The following is a 21,658-nucleotide window of genomic DNA, read 5'->3' on the forward strand; positions in this document are numbered from 1 at the left end:
TTGAAAAAATATAGTAATGGTAGATGGAAGGCTTCATAATCCATTCGCAACTCAATTGTATGTGTTTCTACTCAAAAGCAAGTTCCACTTAATTCAATGGAACTCATTCTCAGGTAAACTTATCTGCCTCCCCACCAGATATTGTTGCACTCCAGCTCCCATTAGTGCCATCCAACATAGTCAATAATCGTGGCTGATGGGGATTGTAGTCTAACATTTGGAGAGCTCACAGGTACCCACCATTAGTGTGTAGGATTGCAGTCTCAGTTGTAAAAATTAGATGTGCCTGACACTTAGATCTCAACTTGATCCAAATGTTTATTTCATGGCTTAAGAAATAATATTTAAATATTGTCACATCAAAGTGATACTATCTTTTTCTCTACAGAAAGACCATGGGGTGCATTAAAAGTAAGGAAGATAAAGGTCCTACCATGAAATATAGGACTGAGACTACTCCAGAACCCATTCCTTCCCATGTCAGCCATTATGGATCAGATTCAACCCAAGCAAACCAGTCGCCTGCAATAAAGGGATCATCAGTTAATTTTAACAGCCATTCCGTGACTCCTTTTGGTGGGCCATCTGGTATGACACCTTTTGGAGGAGCATCTTCTTCATTTTCATCTGTGCCATGTCCATATCCTAGTGGTTTAACAGGTGAGCATCTTTCAAAAATAATACCAGATACAAGCAGACTCCCCTGGGAGTGAAATTGGCAAAACCAAGGTACAATGTATATACCCATTCATTTATTTTTATTTTTTATTATTTTTATTTTGTCCTGCCATGAACTCTGATTAAGATGATATTGTAAAATTGTGCAGAAATTCAAGCAATGAAGGGGGGAAGCTTTAACTAGTTAACTCAAGTGAAAAAGCACTGCTATGAACAGATAAATACTAGTGGTTTTAACAGGTGAGCAAAATTAATAACTTTGACTTAATTTTTATTTTATTTTACCTGCAATATTATTATGAAGGGAAGAAAATTATTGAAAGCATGCCTTGTAACAAAAATATCTAATTATATCTTTTAAGTGACAATTTTATAGATTCTTATTGGCTCTATTTCCGCAGAATTTGGAATTGTTCCATAGTACTTTTACATGAGCTAGAGATGGGTGCTTGAGATTATATAACAGAACTTTAGGGAACAATCCTATGTCCCTTAGCATCTGAGAGGCCATAGCATATTTCAGATTCCCAGATGTGAGGTCGGAGACAATACTCTGACTTTGGAAGAAGAAATCCACATTCTGCTCCGCCTCCCCCTTGCAACTGGTGCAGAAAAAATCACATTGGCTGCTCTCCGAGGTCGTGAAGTCAGCCTTGGTGGATGAGGAAAGGAGGCATTTCAGTGGGCAGGGAGGAGACAGGAGAGGACAGGATACAGGCTATCCTGAGGCTTGTCCAGCCTCCTTCCCCCCCCCCTCCAAAATGCCCGAGCTAGATGGGCGAAAAAGCCCATCTAGTACACATGCAGAGCTGGGGAAAGATTGCCTCTATCATACCTCCTACTCTGCATTGAATTATTGTAAGTTCAGAAGGTTACAGTAATTGAGGACAGTAACAATAAGATTGTGCCAAGCTTAGAGAGAGAGGGGGGTGGGGACTTGAGCAAAATTAAGAAACCCCATTCAGAGCCCTTTGTTTCTAAGGCAATAATCTTCCAGTGACTTAGAAACAATAGAGCTATTAAGACCAGCAGACTCTCGTAGGAGTGAAGTTGGCTAAACCTAAAGCTGAATATAATTTATAATTTAGTTTAGAATGTTGTATCTGTTTCAAAAGGTATTCTAAGATTCTACAGAAATTCAAGCAATACTGCAGAAAAGCCTAAACTAGTTCTCATAAGTGAAACCAGCATTGCTTCAAACTGATTTGTGAGCATCCATTAATCAATAATACCACATGCTCTCTCATCACAGGCACCCTCAGTAGCCAGAGCAATATCCAAAGGTGTAAAGTTTTTTCCTAAAACTTTTTTGCACATTAAATGCTGTGTGCAAGCCTACATTCCCATACGGCAGTGTCCCAATATTTCAGGAACAATTTCTTAGCTTTTAGAATCTGTTTTTCTTTGATTGCTAATTGACTAGAACAAAAGTGGCTTGCAAGATGGGCAATTTTATGAAACCTATAGGATTTAAGAACATAGGGAAAACCTTACTTCGTTAGAATAAAGGATCAGACCTCCCTCACCGACAGGGATATGAGAATTGTTAGGATACTTCCCTAATGAGCTAAACCCCTGAAATTTGGTACACCCATTACTAGAAAAAAACTAAATTGATATAGTTAAGCTACTTCTACACCAGCTGGAAAGCCGAAATTTGGTACATCCTTAGTCCAATGCACCTTAATCAGAAAAACCAGGGATACATCTCTCCCCTAAAGAGGGAAACTTGAATTGTATCCCAAAATGATTACATTAAGGCAGTGACATGAGTTTTCTGGAAAATTTTGAATTGGGTGGGGGAGGTAGAGATTTCCAATGATTTTCAGTAGTCAAAACTAGTTGAATTGAAATACTGCTCCCACTTGGGGGGAAATCAATAGTGTACAATTACTGTGGTTTCAATAAACTACTCAAATTCAACAGTTTTAATTTGGACATTATTTTTATTGGAATATCTGTAAATACTTTAAGGAACAACTACTCAATAGGATACACTTCAATTACATTTTTTAATTTTTAATTAAAAAATGTAGGCACTGAATCTGCTTGTGTGTGTATGTATGTTTATGTGTAATATAAATAAATGTATTTCCTGGTGATACTCACCTGAACAATGTTAATTACAATTTTGAAATGGTTCTATTTGATTAATATATCCATTCATTATGTTACTGATTAATTTTATTTAAGTTTTTTAGAAATGGTAAATTTTCTGTTGAAAAATATAGAAGCAGGAATGTTTCCACTCCATGTCACTGCTTCAGGGTTACCCAGAAAACTGATGGCATAGACATATTTCAAGATGTGCTGATTACCAGAAAACTCTGTAAATAAGACATTTTTGCACATAACAATCAAAGTTTGTCATAGTGAGGCTAACATTCCATCACAGAGCAAGCTAAGTCACACATGGAATAGAATCTGAGGTCATGGGGGTTCCATTGCCACTTCAGACTTGGAGACACTTCCTGTAGCACCTTGGAACATACATCTGTGCTTGAAGAATGCAAGCTTCATTTTCTAATAATTTTACAAATGTCTATCATGTCCCAACCATATCATTTTTTTCTCTGAATTGAAAAGCCCTCAAAGCTGTGTTTTTTTTCATCTTCCACAAGTCTGTCATCCCCACACACAGTTGTGTTACTTTTGCTGGATCAGAGTAGTGCTATGGTAGTAAGAGGAAGTCACTCTACAGAAACGGCGTAAGTGTTTAGGGAAAAAGCATACATTCTTTCGAGATTTTTTCCCCTCTACAACCATGAGGGCTAAAAAAAATCTTTTAAACTGAATTGGAAGAAAATTGAGGAGGATCAAGAAAGTTATTTTTAGAGAAGGTGAAAAGTTGTTTGTTTATTGGCAGAGTTTACAGGCTGCATTTTCTATTGAGCTAATACTTGCTTCTTGTTGAAATGTGATACATGCATAATGCCAGTTTGATCCCTTTCATGAAATGAACTGCAGTAGAGTAGTAAAGCATACATTTTCTGCAGTACCTGCAATATTAAAATATGTTTGTTTGCAAAAAATATTGTGCCAAAGCAGTGGGTTCAGAGAGAATTATAGCTGCCATCTGTATAAAAATCAATTAGATTGCATTTAAAGTCCATCTTAACAAGCATCATACTTTTGATTTTTGTTCTTGTCAGCGTTTACTGGAAGTTAGAATTCACACTGGGAGACTAGGGCCGTAGCTAGACCTAAGGTTTATCCCAGGATTGTCCTGGGCTCAAACCTGTTCATCTAGGTTCCACACAGTTCTTCCAGCGCTCAGGCAGGGATGAACCCGGGATGATCCTGGGATAAACCTTAGGTCTAAGGTTTGAACAACACACCACAACTCATGGGTTATTTAACCCACAATGAGCTGTAGCAGCTGCGGGTGCCAGGTTCCATGTGCAAGGGTTGTTGTGTCATTTGAACCCAGCAAGCATAGATTATGTGAGGATTAAACAAACAAGCAAACTAAAACGGACCATGGGTTATGGGAGAGTTGTTTAATCCTCACTTAACCCACGCTTTCCAAATTCTCATGACATGACAACCCACAAGTAGGGGTTGCATATTCAAAATGGTGGCTGCATGCATCATAGACTCACTATAAATTAAATAAGCTATAGTGGGCTGTCATGACAACAGACCCTGCATTTAGTTATGATGCTTGACAGCAGACAATTAGTTATCCTGTAAGAACTGTGCTTTTTTCTGAATGCTGCAGATATTGTGATAATGTAATACAAATTTCTGTGTACTTACGAGATAGTAAAAACCCACAATAATTTAGAAACAGGAATCTTAATTTGAGAATTCTATTTCTAGAATTCCTTTGTTTGCAAAACGTGCTGTGAACTTTCTCAATATAAAACCTGGGTAATGAATAAATTAGTGAATTTCAATATACTAATGAAAGAGGGATGCAGTTCTTTTTACAGTGCTGTGCCCAAGTGAAGTTATTTGTTGTTTGCAAACAAAAAAAAATGGGAAGCAAATAGAAAAGGGAATTATACAGTTACTATTAGTATGCACTTTTTTCGTTTGGTGTGTACAGTTAATAGTTTTACATTAAATTAACAATGTGAAATGGCCTTGTTAGCCAAGCAGCCAGTGCTATCATGGATCTAATATAGTCACAGTCACATGCTTATCCACCAGCAGAGTCAGCAGTGCAATGATAGATGTGCAAACAAAAGTTAGCATAGCTACTCTGACAGACACCCCCATAGCATCGGTAGAAACTCCACTGCCACCTACCAATCATGATAGTGCATTTTGACAATGCCCTCTGCATTAGCTATGCACAAGAGCACTCTTCAATTCATGGCAACAACTGAACGATTTCACAACATCACACAACCTAGCACACACATACCCTCTTCTCCCAGTACACAACCAGAGAGCCATTAGGAGACCATATCTCCCCCCGCCCCAGCATCCCTCCATGCTGCACAAGCCATGATAGCTCTTCAGGTTGAAGGCCTGAATGAAGAACCCAGAAATTAACCAGGAGTGTTTTCCTGGTGTGAGAACTGTACCTTTGTACAACCAAATTCCATAACACTGTACATGAGGAAGAACATAAGTTAGAATAGCAAGCTGTATAGCAAGTAAAACTATTGGCCCAACAGTCCAGTTGGAAAAGGCGATTTGGGGGAAATGGGAGATGAGGATTGAAGTTCCACCCCAAGGCACAAACTTCCTTTTTGAGGGTTATCTTGGCAACAGTAACTTCAGATGGAAAACTTTGAATATGAGGATAAGAACCCAGGCCTTCTGCTCCACAGAGCAACACTGATGAGTCCTTTCTAGACTCTCAGGTGCCCCCACCATTCATCTTCCCTGCTTCATGCATGGGAATACCCATGTGGGGCTTAATACAAAAGAACTCCATGTGTGGTACAGTGGGAAAATACAGGGTTAGTATGCAGAAGATGTCACGTTTAATCCCTGCCCATGGTCTCAGAGGGAAAAGGGTTGAGAGGAGAGAGACATGTACACCTGGGAGTACAGTGTGATAGCAAATCAGAGTGACTGGTATATGGACCTGTTCATGCTGTAATATATCTTTCATTTTGTCCAGATGCCTTCGTCCCAAGCAGATATAGGCCTTCCATGTTCATTAGAATAATGACCAGTATTTCCTGATTATTATCCCATGACACTTTGTAATCATCTGCCAGCCTTCCACTTAGTGTGGTCCAACTGATAGGTTATCACAGTAGCAGTAACCAAGGTCAGTAGAACATTGAGCTCCTGGTACCACCACCTTTGCCCTTAGTCATGCAGGGCCTTTGAAAACTGCATGTCAAAGAGATGGCAGGTACACCTTTCCCCATTACCGTATTTTCATGCTTAATACTGCTGCTCCTGTTACATTGCTGTGTGTACATTGCCTCAGGGTACTGAGCTTAGTTGCCTATGAGCAGCTGTAACAGAAGTCTACTGACTGTGCTCATTAATGCTCAAAAACTAATGTGTTTATTTGTGATATTTCTATAGTACGCAATAGCCAAAGCTGTCTGGGTGGTTCACAAAACAAATTCTCATTGGGAGATGTCGAGTGAGAAAGGGTGCTATAACCTTCATGCTCTTTCATTCCATTTACCTTGGGCTAACTGACCACCCTCCAAATGCAGTTCCAATTTGGAACTTCACCTATTTGGGAAAAACAGTGTGGTCACTGCACAAAACAGCGGTCTATGCATTTCGGCAACAAACAATATGGTTGTTGTCGTTTTCCTGAAACATTGGAAGGGCATTTGAGTGTCTGAACATACATGGTACACACACAGCTGGAAACCTTGCATAATCACGTCTTATAGATGCATGCTAAACCAATGCTTTTAGATATGTAATGAGGTCACAACCCGCAATACTATCTTGTCTTTATTGTGAGAAATAGCTCTTGGGAACTATAGCAATATGTTTTAGCATTAGGGCAGCAGAAGCAAACATCTATAACTATTCCTCTCATTTAATAAGAATATCTTGCTTACCTTCAGAATGAAATTGGTGAAATATTCTTATGTACTTTATGTATATTTAGTTCTCATTGACACATGTAGCAAAATACATGATTGGCATATTTTTGCTTTTCCTAAGGTGGTGTTACTGTTTTTGTGGCCTTATATGACTATGAAGCCAGGACCACAGATGACTTGTCATTCAAGAAGGGTGAACGGTTCCAGATAATCAATAACACGTAAGTATTCTCAGCTAGCTACTTATGGGTCTGATCAAATTGAACCCTTTTGCACACTCTTAGGCATGCTTAGTTGACCCATAAGTGTTGCTTTCCACTGGTAGGATAGTTGTTGATTGTGAAAAAGAGCTGGGAAGGTTGCAAAAGGAAACGATTGCATAATTTTATCAAGAGTAAGAATGTATCCTGCAAGATATTACTACCCTATTTCTTCGATTCTAAGACACACTTTTTCCCCCATATAAACATCTCTAAAAACAGGTTGCGTCTTAGAATTGCGGGCGCATTTATTATTTTTTAGAATCAAAGCTTTTTTTCTGTTGGTGGTACTGAAATTAATGTGCGTCTTACAATCGATGGCGTCTTAGAATCAAAGAAATACAGTATTACCTTTTTAACTGTCTTGTTAAATGTGCACATCTTGAAAATGTGTACTGTTGGAATTTGCATTAGGATATTTCTAAGAGTTCACTTTAGTTTTGTAGAGGATTCAGAATTTTCTAAGGATGGAACTGCTTTTTTACATAATCTTTCATCCCGAATTAAGAGGAGGATTTTTGCCCCAGTCATACCTCTGTTTAATGTCCATTCTTTTTGGAATTAGTAGGACAGTTTGCCTCCTCTAGAGCTTACTAACCTTCCAGTTATACCCTTTCATTTTGTTGGTCAAACATTTACCAAAGGCAAGATTCCCTTTCTACTACATACTATTGCCCCTAAATGGGGGGAAATATTTCTTTGCAGTGCTATCTGTGCCTAAATTTAAATGAGACCATATTTGCTAAACTTGGACTGAACAGAGTTCATCTGTTCAAATCATTTCACTGTACAAAGTGATCTATTGTTCATGTGGTTTTGGAGTAACTTACCTTTTTCCTCCCCCAGGGAAGGAGACTGGTGGGAAGCAAGATCTATTGCAACAGGAAAGAGTGGCTACATTCCTAGCAATTACGTCGCTCCTGCAGACTCCATCCAAGCAGAAGAGTAAGGCATTATTGTGTCCTTGGTCAGTCATTTCACCCAAAACTTTTCAACAGAATTATAGGCATCTAAGTGCCTATATGGACAGAATGAAACCAGTCTCATTGACTGTATTTTAAAGTTCCAAGTACTGCAGTTATTGTGACTGACCTCATTGAACTGCATTTAGATCTAAACGTGTCAGTCTGGGAAAAGTGGTGATAACGAATTTCATGTTTTCTGGCTCAAAAATGTCAATTTTGGTGGCCTGGATGCAAGTCAAGCATTACAGCCCCGAAACTTCTTCTGTGGCTCAGATTTGATCGCAGATCTCCCAACACTCCTTATAGCTGGTATGCAGCTATAGAAGTGTACTTCGTGCTAGAGAGGGGAAAGAGACTTCTTTCATCCATTGCTGGAGCAGCCATCAAAAAGTGGGAAGGAGGGCAGGAAATAAGTAAATGACTGGGAGGAGTATTGAGGAGTGGCAGATTGCATCCCAGATGACATCACTGATGTGACAAGATTCTGGCTCACAATTGGGTTTGCAATAAAGTGGAGGATTTTCTGCGTTTGGGACAAAATAGTTTGGTTCTCTGAATCCAGTTCCATGCCTGGACTGTTTAATATAGTATTCTGATTCTCAGTTTTGCACACACCTTCTGAATAAAGAGCTACCCTATGGCTGCAGCTTTATCTGTAAAGTCTTCCTTTATGTTAGGATGCAATTTAGTGTCACTGGCAGCCCCTACTTTAGTCCTTGCAACATAATAACATGTTGTTGGGTAGAAATGCACTAAGATAAATAGGCATTGTGTTTGGTCTTGAATAGCAGACATAGTGCCTTAACAGTTTACACTCTATGCCTGTGTTAGTAAGTGTAATATCTACATCCTCCTGTATTGCCCCAGACAATGGGAGCAAGAAACTGACTTGAAAGGGGCTCTCTGGCTTCTAGGTACTTGCAGCAGCTGTTGGAACGAAGAGGTGCTACCAAGCAATTAGAGTTCTGATATGAGTAGAGCCCCATTTATTGGCTATTATGAGAACCAGGCCTGAGGAAGAGGATTAAAAAGCACACAACAACCACTGCTGTCTGTGCTTTGGAATGGACCTCAAGAATGCTGAAATGTATACATTTAATGCTTGAAATCAAAAGAGGAGAAAGTTTCTTTGTGATCTAGATGCTGGTCCAGAATGTTGAACTTGTTTTTTTTTCTGTCAAGCAACACAAGATAGCTGGGGACTGGCTTCCAACCAGCTTTTTGTATTTTGTCCAGATTTTTACAAGGCAGAGAAATAAATTTGAAACTACTGGGCACAATGTGTTGAAGGTGACTTCACAGTATTTCTTATATACATCACTGTACAGCAATTACCTGATGCTGTGAAGAAGGCTGACAGAAATATAAGCTACAATGTTTGCTTTGTTTAGCAGTTTATTACTTTTAACAGTAACTTTTGACCTTCTATTCTAGTTACTAAGAGCAACAGGGTCATGGAACAGAGCTAGTTGGCTGCACTTCCATCTGGATAGTACTGAAGTACTACTTGTAGATTATGAAAGTAACCCTCCATTAACTTCCTGTGGGTGGAATAGAATCACAATGGCTGCTGACTCATACAATAACAAGTTGCTTGACATTGATGCTGCAAGCATTTATCATGCAGTGTTTGTTGCCATGAGCCTTACTTTTTGTCCTCTAAATCTTGGATAAAAGCAACCTCTTCCCTGTATTGGTGCATTTTTGAAATGCTGTAAAGAGCAGTCCTGAAACAGTGGCTTTGAATACTAGCCAGGCAATATTTGTATTCTGCAGCCACCCTCTGCTGTCTTGAGTTCCATAGCATGCATTGATAACATGGAAGATGTAGGGGTCTGGTGACTTAGGCTTGGTTATAAATCTTGGGAACTTGTAAAAGCCCACCTCAATTGAGAGCTGAGCTTTAAAAGCTCCCAAATTCTTTTCCAGCTCACATCAAAACTAAATCTGGAAAAGAATTCTGGGCTTCTGCCCTGCTGCCCCCATGTCTGTGGAAAAGGGGTAGCAGGGGAGAAGCCATGGGGGAAACGAGGAAGGAAATGGTCAAACATCACCCATCTCCTTTTGCCTCACGACTGCCACTGCTGCTCCCTCCATTTTCTAGTTAAGGGAAGGTAAGAAAGGAATTGTGGTCTCTGGGTGATGGACTGGCAAAGAGCCTTTTCTAAGCCAAAAGGTTTTTCCAATTTGTTTCATGCTAACTTGCATAATTACTGAATTCATCTATGGACAGTTCTGGAAATCATGCCCATTTCGAGACTTCTCTCCTTTGCAACTAGGTTATGTAATGCTAGAACCAGCAGAATAGACTCCTACTTTCTCTATATACAAGCACTAATGAGAGGAAATCATGTCTATAACTATAATGAAACCATGTTAAAATTAATTTTTAAAGGAAAACATGTTAGGGGAACAATAAAATGACATGAAGCTCCAAGCCAAAAGCTGCCTGGGCTCACCTGTGATAGCTCTTGTCCAGTAGGATTTTTGTTTTATTTTCTTTGAAAGGTTAACCACAAAAGAAATGCTGTTTTTGAAACTTGCCACAGATTTAAAAGCACTTTGCCATGGAATGGAGAAGAGAAATGAAGTTCAGAGAAAAAGAAAGTCTAGACTGTTGCTGGGGTTATGCGATAACCTGATTGTTCTTAGATTATAGTGCATACACAAACTAACTATGGCTCCTGTTCAAATAGAAAAGATTCCAAGTCCATTTTAAAGGTATAGAGATGGAGCATGATCTGTATAGAAAGCCCCTGTCACAATAACTGTCTTATTAGCCCTCAATTATTATGCAATTGACTGTTTTGTAATATATATAATCTTTACACTGAGATATTAACCAGAATATTGCAATCTATGTGAACTTTTTCCCCCCTTTGAATTCTCTAGATGGTATTTTGGTAAAATGGGCAGGAAAGATGCAGAGAGGTTACTTTTAAATCCTGGGAACCAACGTGGTATTTTCTTAGTCCGAGAGAGTGAAACCACAAAAGGTATCTGAATTTTGTTTTGTTATTTCTTATGGCAAATGCTAGTTGTTATTTTGTTTATAAATATATTGACAAAAGCACATTTACCATACATTTTTTTCTAGGTGCTTATTCCCTCTCTATACGTGACTGGGATGAGATTAGAGGTGATAATGTGAAACACTACAAAATTAGAAAACTTGACAATGGTGGATATTATATAACAACCAGAGCACAGTTTGAATCTTTACAAAAGCTGGTCAAACACTATTCAGGTACATTTTAAATCCCTAAATTATGTAGATTAATATTTTACTTTAGAAATTAAAATAGATTTAATATAACTGATTGTAATATATGTGTGTTAAAGTAGTTTTGGTCTGATGAGAATGTTTCTAGAAATACGATGATTGATTAAAATATATTACTATTAAAAATATTTTTTTTCTAATTACCAGATCATGCTGATGGCCTGTGTCATAAATTAACAACCGTGTGTCCAACTGTGAAACCTCAGACACAGGGTTTGGCGAAAGATGCCTGGGAAATTCCTAGAGAATCTTTGCGCTTAGAAGTTAAGCTGGGTCAAGGATGCTTTGGTGAAGTATGGATGGGTAAGTAGGCCATGAGAAAGGCCATGGCTCAGTGGGTAGAGCACATGTTCTAAAGGCATAGGAGCCCAATTCCTGGGACCTCCCAGTTTTAAAAAGGTTTTCTGGTGGCAGAACTGGAAAGACCTCTGCCTGAGGCCATGCAGAGCCACTGCCAGCCTTTGTAGACCGTATTGGCCAAAATAGACCAATGGTCTGATTTGGAGTAAGGCAACTTCATGTGCTCATATGACATGAAATATTAGATTTTCATTAGATTCAAATGCTTTTTAAAAAGTAAAAAAAAGAGTAGTAATTTACAGACAACTGACACTGCTGTAATATCATTTATTTATATTACTCTGAAACCTCTCTCTACTATAACTGACAGTGTAATGCATTGCTTCCATAGGAACATGGAATGGAACTACAAAAGTAGCAATCAAAACACTAAAACCTGGTACAATGATGCCAGAAGCTTTCCTACAAGAAGCTCAAATCATGAAGAAATTAAGGCATGATAAACTCGTTCCACTTTACGCTGTTGTATCTGAGGAGCCAATCTACATAGTCACTGAATTCATGACAAAAGGTACATGTTTCTTTCTTAGACACGTCAAAGATATGAAAATGCTAATGTTTTATGAGTCACATTGTTAGACCAGTTCTTCGCCCTAGGGACGGGATCCAATCAGCCCCTAAGCTTCAGTGACAGAGGGTTCAAAAGCGCTTTATTGATTATAATCAAGGGCTGGTCTCTTCAAGGCGAGCAGTTAGACAGAGAAGCAAGGAATTCAGTACAGCATTTGAAGCCTGCAAGGGGCAGTGCCTAGTAACAGCATGAACCAATCAGAACGTAACACTTGGGGCATAATGGTCTTTCTAATCTTCGTTAAACAACCCCTTTGCTCCACTGTAAACTAACTTTTGTGCTGGAGCCGAGGCTCTTGTTTTTGTTAGATAAGACTGACACAAGGAGACACCCTTGGAGACACCCTTGGGCACGTGGCGTCTCGCTTGCTGCATAATGGCAGTTTCATAGTTTCCTTTTTAAAATGGAGTCACTTATGCTAACAACATTGTTTAGTTTGTAGTTACTGGTTTAGATACAAAATAATAGACTATAGTTTTATCAGGAAACTCTTGTAAAAGTGTAGTGTTATATGGCCCAGAAGCAACGCCAATTGGGTCAAGTACCGTTAGGCATCACTTTGGCATGTCCTGAGGCAACCCAAGGCATGTTAGATATACCAATATTGCATTCACATTCAGTTGTATAAGTCTCTTCATTAGCACAACTGATATATAGAATTGTTGTCTCATAAACATACCGAGACTATTTCTTTTTTAGGAGTCCCATGTCTAGCCCTTAAATTTTAAATTGCTATAAATTAACATTAACACTTTCACTGTGATAAATGGAAGACATTCTACTATGTATATTAGCATTATATCCCTTTGCATTTATTTCCTTCATATGGATTCTGTCAGAATTTTGTTTTTGAAATGTGCTTAGGCAAGTACAAGAAGCATCTTTTGAAACTGCAGCCCATGGAAAAAGTGTAAAATCATTGCTGTATTTGAATTAAAGGAACACTCTGTTTTGGGGGAGAAATATATCTATGATGACAGATTCCATAGCTGAAAAACAGTCTAGAACTATCCCCTATATGTTCCTTTAATAATCCTTTTTAGAAGTTTCCTGCTGCATCTGAATTAATGCATTAATGTCTTTCTGCAGGTAGCTTACTAGACTTTCTTAAGGAAGGAGAAGGAAAGTATTTAAAGCTTCCGCAGTTGGTGGATATGGCTGCTCAGGTACTTGTTTGAATCAAGGGGGAAGTTCTCTTGCTAGATTATTCTCAGGTTACAACATGATAGCATCAGATAACGTGTAGAAAACAATGAAAATAACTATCTGTTCTAATTGGTGTATTGATTTTTAAATTTAAGATGATTTAATTCTGTTGCAAAATTCTGTGTTTGGACAGAATTTATACATTGTTGTATCTAAAGGTGGTAAGTTTATAATATCATTCATAAGTTTGCAACATGTAAGTTTGTAATATGTAAGTTACATAGCTAAACAGGAGCAATAGTTTCCGTTAGCATATGTTAGGTGAACTGAAAACTGTTCATATACGTCTTTTTAAAGATTGCAGATGGCATGGCATACATTGAACGAATGAACTACATTCATCGAGATCTCCGGGCAGCTAACATCCTTGTGGGGGACAACCTGGTGTGCAAAATTGCAGACTTTGGCTTAGCAAGGTTAATAGAGGACAATGAGTACACTGCCAGGCAAGGTATTTCAGATATATTTACTCTACAAACCAACAGAGTTACAGCAATTTGGATCAACACATAGTATCACATCTATGTTCTTGATCAGCAAAAGCCACGTCAATTAACATTGCATTATTGCTAATGTTTTAATTCTTTCAGAGGTATGTGTGCGTGCGCATCCCCATCACTGCTCCATTTACTATAGGTCTCAGCAATATAAACTCAGCATTAATCAGTAAAAGAGGTTATTTATCAGGCTCTGGGACTTAGAATGTTATACATGACACATCTAAGGATGTGATATTCAGAAAACCAACACAGTGCTGAAACTCAGTTTTCTGAAGTTTATAAATGCAGTTTCCAACAGTCCAAGTTGCCAAGGATAAAACTTTACCTTTTAAAAAGCAACATTGTTCCAGAATAAGTCATTTAAAGATTCCTTTCCAGGTCCATTTCAAAAGATATAATACAACACAATTGCACATTGAGGAGTTCCTTGAAAAGCAGCATAGTGAAGGACAGTGGTAAGCAACCCCAAAATGGCATAGCTGAGTCAAACTACACTTTCAGCAAAACCACATAGTACAGTCACTTCAGCACTGAGCTACTTCAGACTGTAGCAGGGGTTGAATTTTTAAAGGTTCCCTCTATGTAGAACATAAGCATATCAGGGAGAAAGGATATAGCCTAGCCCTCCCCTTCAAGTGCTGTTTTTTTTTACCTACGGGGAATTTTAACAAGTTGAATTTTTTTCCAAAAGCTGATCTCCCATCTGCAGTCTACAACTAGAAAGGATTCTGTCCCAAGCTTTTTCTGAATGTATGAGTAGAATAACCTTGGTAGGTCTAACAATCCGTTATCAGACATTACTCACCTTGCAATCTCTCTCAAAGCACTTAGGCTAGCACTGACTCAGTGGACTGCATCCACCTGTGGCTAGGCTTCTTAGAGTTTTGTCCTTCAGCACAGCAAATATGACTTAGTAAGCCAGGCTATGTAAGGGCTGCAAATGTATGTGTGTGTGTATCTGTGTGTGTTAGTCTGATCAAGAATAGAAAAATAACTACTTAATTGCCAGGTGAATACACAGCAAACGAGACACAGGTTCTGGAGAGAGAGATGAGCTCAAAGCTCCCTCTGAACCTGGAGCTAAAGAGGTGATGAAACCCCACTCCTCCCCAGCCTCAAAGTTCAGCTGATGCTTATGAGGAAAATTGCCCCTGCCTTGAGGGTGGATGCACATGGGCTTGCTTCTGTGCTCATCAGAGCATAGGGGCAGAGTGGAGCAAATCAACACACTTCTACCTCTCTCCTGCTCTGAGGGAATTAGAGACACATGACTTGTGTTGGTGCCCAGTGGACACCCTGACCTTGGATCGCTAGTTGGATGCAGAAGCAAAACAACCCTTCTCCTCTCCCCTGCAGCTCTGAAATATTGAGGGGCAGGGGCTTGTTTTGTGCCCTGCCTGCTCCAAGGTTAGAGCTGGAGAGAGGAGAAAATCCTTTTGCTGCATTTGAGACATAGCAGGGATTGGGAGGAAGACCCTGCCTCTAGAGGAGGAGGGGGACCAAGCAACATAAAATTTTCAGTTAGCCAGTAAGGTTAGGTAAAATTTGTTGATCCCTGCTTAAATATAATGGCAGCACAGATACAGTTTACGGAGTATGTTTGTAAAACAAATTCATAGTTAGTCAGAACATACTACATTTACAATTTGAATCCTAACTTTAGAAGTATCCAAGCAAAACATGCTCCAATCTTTATCAGAACAAATTCAATTTTCTGGGAAAGGAGGGGGGAACCTAATCCTGATCAGCTCCTATCTGGAATATCAGCAGTACTATTATTACAATTGGGAGAGGGATTCTCAGCATTCCTACATGAGATTCATAAATATTAATTATTTGTTCCACCAAAACCATATTTTTAAAAGTTAATTATGTATAATTGATATTAAGAAGAAGGGTTCTTTTGTATTTTTTTCTATTCTTTTAGGGGCCAAATTCCCAATTAAATGGACAGCACCTGAGGCTGCTTTATATGGTCGGTTTACAATTAAATCTGATGTCTGGTCATTTGGCATTTTGTTGACAGAGCTCGTAACAAAGGGACGTGTGCCATACCCAGGTAAAAAAAAAGAGATCTGCATAGGAATGTCACTGTTGTTGTTTATAGCATCACCAGTGTGCCCGCTCTGTCATTGTATGCATTTTCTGTCTATCAGTTCCTGCATTTTCCATCAGTGCAAGGTAGGTAACCTGCTTTTTAAAAATAGTTATTTTCAAAACTACTATTTTGGGTCTTATTTTCACATGTGAACTAAAAATACCAAAGATCATTTCTGCAAGTATCAGATTTTCTACTATATGAAGAGAGTAAAGCCTACAAAGTATAAGATATGAAAAAATAATCATTTCACAGTGTGTGTGTTTTAAAAAACTATCGTTGGCATTATGATCTGGGAACAAATATTCAAAGAGGGATAGTATTTACACAGAAGAAGAGCAATTGAGAATTATTCAAGGACATCCTGGAGTCTCCTTAAAGCAATCAGTGAGGGAGGAGGAAGGCTAGTGGAAGGGGAAATAAAATGGCTGAATATTCTGATCATGAAAGTGATAGTAAAGCTGGAAATCATGGGTAAGGAATGATTGATGGGGAGCATGTTTCATTTTTTCATATTCACAAGGTACCTCTGTGTCTGATTTTGTACATGACAAGAGACCACAGTTAGTACAAACTATAATTTAGAAACCAGACTCAAACTTTAGTTTCAGATCCTGGTTTGTTGGCCCCAAACAAACCATAGTTTGTGAATGGGTTCCAGTTTGGACATTAAAACGACTCTGAGTTTAATTCAGTGTTCTCAACCTTAGGTTCCCAGATATTGTAGTCCAAACAATTTCCATTTTCCCTGACAATTGGCCATGCTGGTTGGGGTGATGGGGATTGTAGGCCACCGTGAAAAGAATGCTGGACTAGGGGAACCCTTGTTCTAATCCATTCTGGCTCCTCTTATGTTAGAACCTAAGAAGTGCCATGCTGGATCAGACCGAGGCTCCATCTAGTCCAGCACTGTTCACACAGCGGCCAACCAGCTGTTGACCAGGGACCAATAAAGCAGGACATTGTGCAACAGCACCCGCCCACCCATGTTCCCCAGCAACTGGTGCACACAGGCTTACTGCCTTGGATACTGGAGATGCTATCTTATTTTGGATAGATCTATTGCTCTTAAGTACTCACAGTCCAGATAAGCACTGACAACTTCATAAAAGCTCTTCCATGTTGTTGAATATAAATGTCAAACCCTGTTGTGCATTTTTAGGCATGGTGAACCGTGAGGTTTTGGAACAAGTAGAACGTGGCTATAGAATGCCTTGTCCTCAAGGATGCCCAGAATCTCTCCATGAATTAATGAAACTGTGTTGGAAGAAAGATCCTGATGAAAGACCAACATTTGAATACATTCAATCTTTCTTAGAAGACTATTTTACTGCTACAGAACCACAGTACCAGCCTGGAGACAATTTATAAGCCAATCATCTACGTACCACGCACAAATCTGCCAAATGTAAAATACTTTCAAAAAAAGTTATATGCTGATTGGAAAGATTCAAAGGAAAGCAAATCATCATTTGCATGCTCTTGATGGCTAGCAAACCGGAATTCCAAAATAAGATTGCACAAACCCACTTTTTAAAGTGTTATACCCAAACATATTAATGATGTGATATTTTTCTCCCTTATTGTATCAGGGTCCAACAGAAACATACTGACAAAATTGGTTGGTAAACAAGCATTATCATTTCCAAGAGTGGCGCTGCTAGTCTGTTTCTTTTCTAACATTTTTAGCTATACTGCTAAAGGCAACATGCGCAATTAGATAAACCTCTGAACGGAAATGTTCAAAGAATAACAAAGAACGTTTACGGGACCAAACGATTTAATTTAAGTTTTATAAAATGTCCTGTGTCCAGAGTAAAATAAACCTTTTTTTCTTAAAAATTCAGCCCTGGTCTTGAGGTTCACTTTACATTGATTTAATTAGGGTAGGGAAAGTATTCTTTAAAAAAAGCAGATGATTTATGATAAACTTGATTAAATGCTAGACATCAGTAGTGGAACTGAAGAGCATAATGCACTGTGTTGATACTTTATGTTAATGTAACTGGAAAGTAGCATATGGGAACTTTTTTTCCTGCATAGTTTAAGAATGATGAAGGTAACTACAAGATGACTTCATGTTTTATATGGATTTGTTAATGGAGTATAATATTCAAACTTAATACCACAAAATGCAATCGGAGGGAAAGAGAAAATCTCCTTTAATTTTACAAGATGTAGCCTTTCATGGTGAAATTTCCAGTGAACAAGCCCCAATACTATGTTTTGGGGACTTCTAGATCTGGAAAGCGGAGAAATGTGGTGAATATTTATGAGTGCTTCCAAAATGTCTTGAGTTCAGGGATTTGCATAATTGCACTTCTGCTTTTCTTTAAAAGACACCCCAAGTTTTAAAAAGCTGAGGGACCCAAAGGATCCGATCCAGAGTTGACCTTCCGCAAACAGCGAGGCTCCTTCTGTTGGCAGAGACAACTACCTCACATGTTCTGGCAGGTCCGCTTATCCTTCAGAGCACATATTTGGGGGGCATAGGGGGAGGAGGAATCAGTAAAAAATACCTTCTCCCCCCTTCTAGCCACAGGATCATCCTGTTTGCAGAGTTTCACTCCTCAACTCTGGATCTATTCCAATATACTTATGATTGAGTTAAAAGTGGGAAGTTATTGATGGGCAGTCAGCCCAGCTCTCACAAAGTACGTTCAGGTGACTCTAACCTAACAGAGCATGCATGGAGAGTAGGGTTGCTTATGTACTGCCCTTTTTAAAATGCAAAATTATACCAATAAGCTGCTGAGTAAGGAAGAGGAATTGAGGTACTAAATCCAGCTCCTCCTCTCAAGTCCCACTGACTGGTAGGTTTTAGATGGTTTTTCATGCCTAGGGCTGTGCATGTACAGCCACAACCCTTGGATCAGTACATACGATTCCCCATTCAGCTACTGATACAATTGCAGTAGCCTCTTCCACAAGTATATTGGGGAATAAGATTTACCACAATCACTGACATATCAAGCAATAAAAATCCTGTTGGTATGTTAAAATCTTCCTGTGATACTCAAACTATTTTTTGCACTGGAAAACTTCTGTGAAAATTATTATCATTCTCATGTTATCAGATAAATCACACAGAATTAGTTGTGGTGCAACAAATATAACCATTCAGGAATTTTTAATTCTGTTCCCAGAATGATTTTTTAAAATAAAATTATGCAATCATGTTGCATTTCCCCTTATCATTTATACATCTCCAGCTTTGAAATTTTAAAAGGGCTTTATGTACAAAAGAAAATTATGGGTAATAGTTATGTTTATGTAATAATGCAAAATGCCAGAAAATTATTATGGTATTGATTGGATATTAATTAAGAAATGGAACAATTCATTATAACAAGTTTTGTATAGTAAAGATTTTTTTTAAAAAAAAACACTAACTTAATGAAAAATGATTATGTATTTTAAAAAGGCCTACAAGGTTAACGTCCATATCTATTTTCTTTTTTGATAGCGGTTTTACTTCAAGACTTTGATGTGAGCTTATCTTGGCAAATATAAGAACTCAAGACAGACACACTTTTTTTTATAAATAGTAGTACATTTTAAAATGTAATTATTTTTATAAAGCATGGTGTTAAATTTGTTTCGCAGGATTTACTTGAATTCAAATTCATCGTAATTACAGAAGCTTATTTTTTGAAAAATAATTTGATAAGATTTCAAATGGCTGTGTTAAGTCTTCATAATGGGGACATCACTTTAAAGTTCTAGAGAATTATAATATCAATTATGTTGTTTACTTTTGCATTCTTTTTAACAGATTTGAACAGAGTACATCTTGCGAATGCCATGATATACCTTTAAGATTTTTTTCTAGAGCATTAAGAGATTTTTCCAGCAAATAATGAGTCAATCCTATCTCTGTATCAACTGAGCGTAAGAAGCTCCATAAGACACATTCTGAACTATCCCTTCCCATTACTGATTAGAAAACACTAATGATTACTTTGTTACATGTGCATGAGGCACTTCATTACATTATCCACACTACTTATTAATTTGTATACTCCTCGTTGATGTTTGGGGTATAGACCCAAGGGTGCAGTAGTACTTGTCGATACCCTCTCCTTCACCAAATAGATCAGTTAGGTGGGGCCTGGACTGAATTCCCCATCCCGAAAGAGAGAGAGGGGAGAATTCCATAATTAGAATAGTGACCACAGAGCTAGCTTTGTGTGCAGATCTCAGGATTTCCCCTCTTTCTTCCACAACTGTGAGGTGCGTTGCTGGATGTGGAGGACTTTGCATCCCATAGCAGCCTCTTGCATGAGTGATGGAGATTATTATTTTTAAAATGTGGATTGTCCCTCACTGGATTGGGAGTGATAAGCACAATTAACTAGGAATTTCTGCACAATCCCCAGTTAAAAGAATGGATGCCACCATTACCGTGTTGGTTCCTATTCATATCTTTGGGACTTGTGATGGGAAGATCCTGATAGGTTGAGCCCCTGGGTATAATCTGTCAACCACTACTTCCATGCAACATCAGTCCATCTTTTAAAATGCAGTTTTGTGTATTTTTCCCATGTCTTCTGCCACAATCATGTTCTTTAGTTAATATTGTACAGGCAGTCCAAGCATCTCCAATGTATAGAAGTGCCACTGTATATTAAGTCTGTAGAACTGCTAGAATACTGTTTTCTAAACATCAGAAATGATAATGCAAATTTTTACATGTTCTCAACTACTTCGTTTGTATTTTCAGCACTTCCTGTACTGTAATCATTGTTAATCATTTAAGAATGATTTTGATATTATTTTAATGGAAACAATTATGTAACATTTCTGATCAAAACTGTACCGCAAGCCTTGCCTGTCAGTTTTGTTGAAGCTACATTGTGTGGTAATTTTGTTTGGTTTTCCTATCATACTGTGTTCACAAGCTTAAATATTTTTTAATATTTTATTACTTTTGCATAATTAAAGTTCCCAAAGTGTAATCATTGTGTAGTGATGGTTCATCTTTCATGGGAATTTACACAGAACTCTATTCCTCTATTCAGCAATTCTGTTATTCATTTAACTGTGTGAAACTTCATTTTGATGCGATATATGCCAAATTCTAATGTAACTATTGCCTCTAGACTTGCTATGGAGCTTAAAACACCAGATTGTTTAAGCATGAGCTGAGTATGCTCATGATAAAGAAAATTTGTATTTTTAGACTATGTGGGACCTTCCATACAAATTCCCTAGAAACTATAAATGAGTGAAGCATATTTTTGCACACACTATTTGCTATTGAAAATGACCTCTGAACCTTACTTAAGTAGACTATAGTATTTAAGTAATTTCAATAGTGGTGGCTAATATACATAATCCAATGAAATTACATCAAAACATTTTGCAGATATAGCTGCTTTAAAAGATAAAAACAAAACAGAATACTTCATTTTTATTATTTCTCCATCCTGTGTTAAACACTGGACCTTAGCAAAGAGAATAGGTGCTGGGGCTGATCCCTGGCATACATCATATTTTTAATTCCATATTTGCACTCTTGCCTTCTATTTTGTGGAACAGCCAGGATATGAAGACAGTTTTGAGGCCTGTTCTAACTCTGAAAATATAGACCGCCTAATCAGATCAATAATAATCAATAATGAACTAAATAATTTGCATTTTGGTGATATTTTATAAACACTTCCTATTTATCTGATTTTAAATTAAACATAAATGTGATCACCAAAGGATGATGCAACTGTTTTATACCACAACTTATATGAAATTTATGCATT

General features: G+C 38.1%; 1 protein-coding gene across 2 annotated transcripts in view; it reads left to right on the forward strand.

The window, feature by feature from the left end:
• Nucleotides 1-20,849, forward strand: part of YES1 (YES proto-oncogene 1, Src family tyrosine kinase) — a 46,041-nt gene extending 25,192 nt beyond the window's left edge. For both annotated transcript variants that reach the window (XM_063130604.1, XM_063130605.1), the window contains exons 2-12: nucleotides 389-660; nucleotides 6,781-6,880; nucleotides 7,766-7,864; nucleotides 10,777-10,880; nucleotides 10,982-11,131; nucleotides 11,315-11,470; nucleotides 11,859-12,038; nucleotides 13,188-13,264; nucleotides 13,602-13,755; nucleotides 15,732-15,863; nucleotides 17,065-20,849. In XM_063130604.1, coding sequence (XP_062986674.1) covers nucleotides 396-660; nucleotides 6,781-6,880; nucleotides 7,766-7,864; nucleotides 10,777-10,880; nucleotides 10,982-11,131; nucleotides 11,315-11,470; nucleotides 11,859-12,038; nucleotides 13,188-13,264; nucleotides 13,602-13,755; nucleotides 15,732-15,863; nucleotides 17,065-17,273 — 1,626 coding nt within the window. In that variant the 5' untranslated portion in view covers nucleotides 389-395 and the 3' untranslated portion in view covers nucleotides 17,274-20,849. The remainder of the gene's footprint in view (nucleotides 1-388; nucleotides 661-6,780; nucleotides 6,881-7,765; nucleotides 7,865-10,776; nucleotides 10,881-10,981; nucleotides 11,132-11,314; nucleotides 11,471-11,858; nucleotides 12,039-13,187; nucleotides 13,265-13,601; nucleotides 13,756-15,731; nucleotides 15,864-17,064) is intronic.
• The last annotated feature ends 809 nt before the right edge of the window (nucleotides 20,850-21,658 follow it).

Source organism: Elgaria multicarinata, chromosome 7 (assembly GCF_023053635.1).
Source record: "Elgaria multicarinata webbii isolate HBS135686 ecotype San Diego chromosome 7, rElgMul1.1.pri, whole genome shotgun sequence".
In the NCBI taxonomy this organism is placed as follows: Eukaryota; Metazoa; Chordata; class Lepidosauria; order Squamata; family Anguidae; genus Elgaria; species Elgaria multicarinata.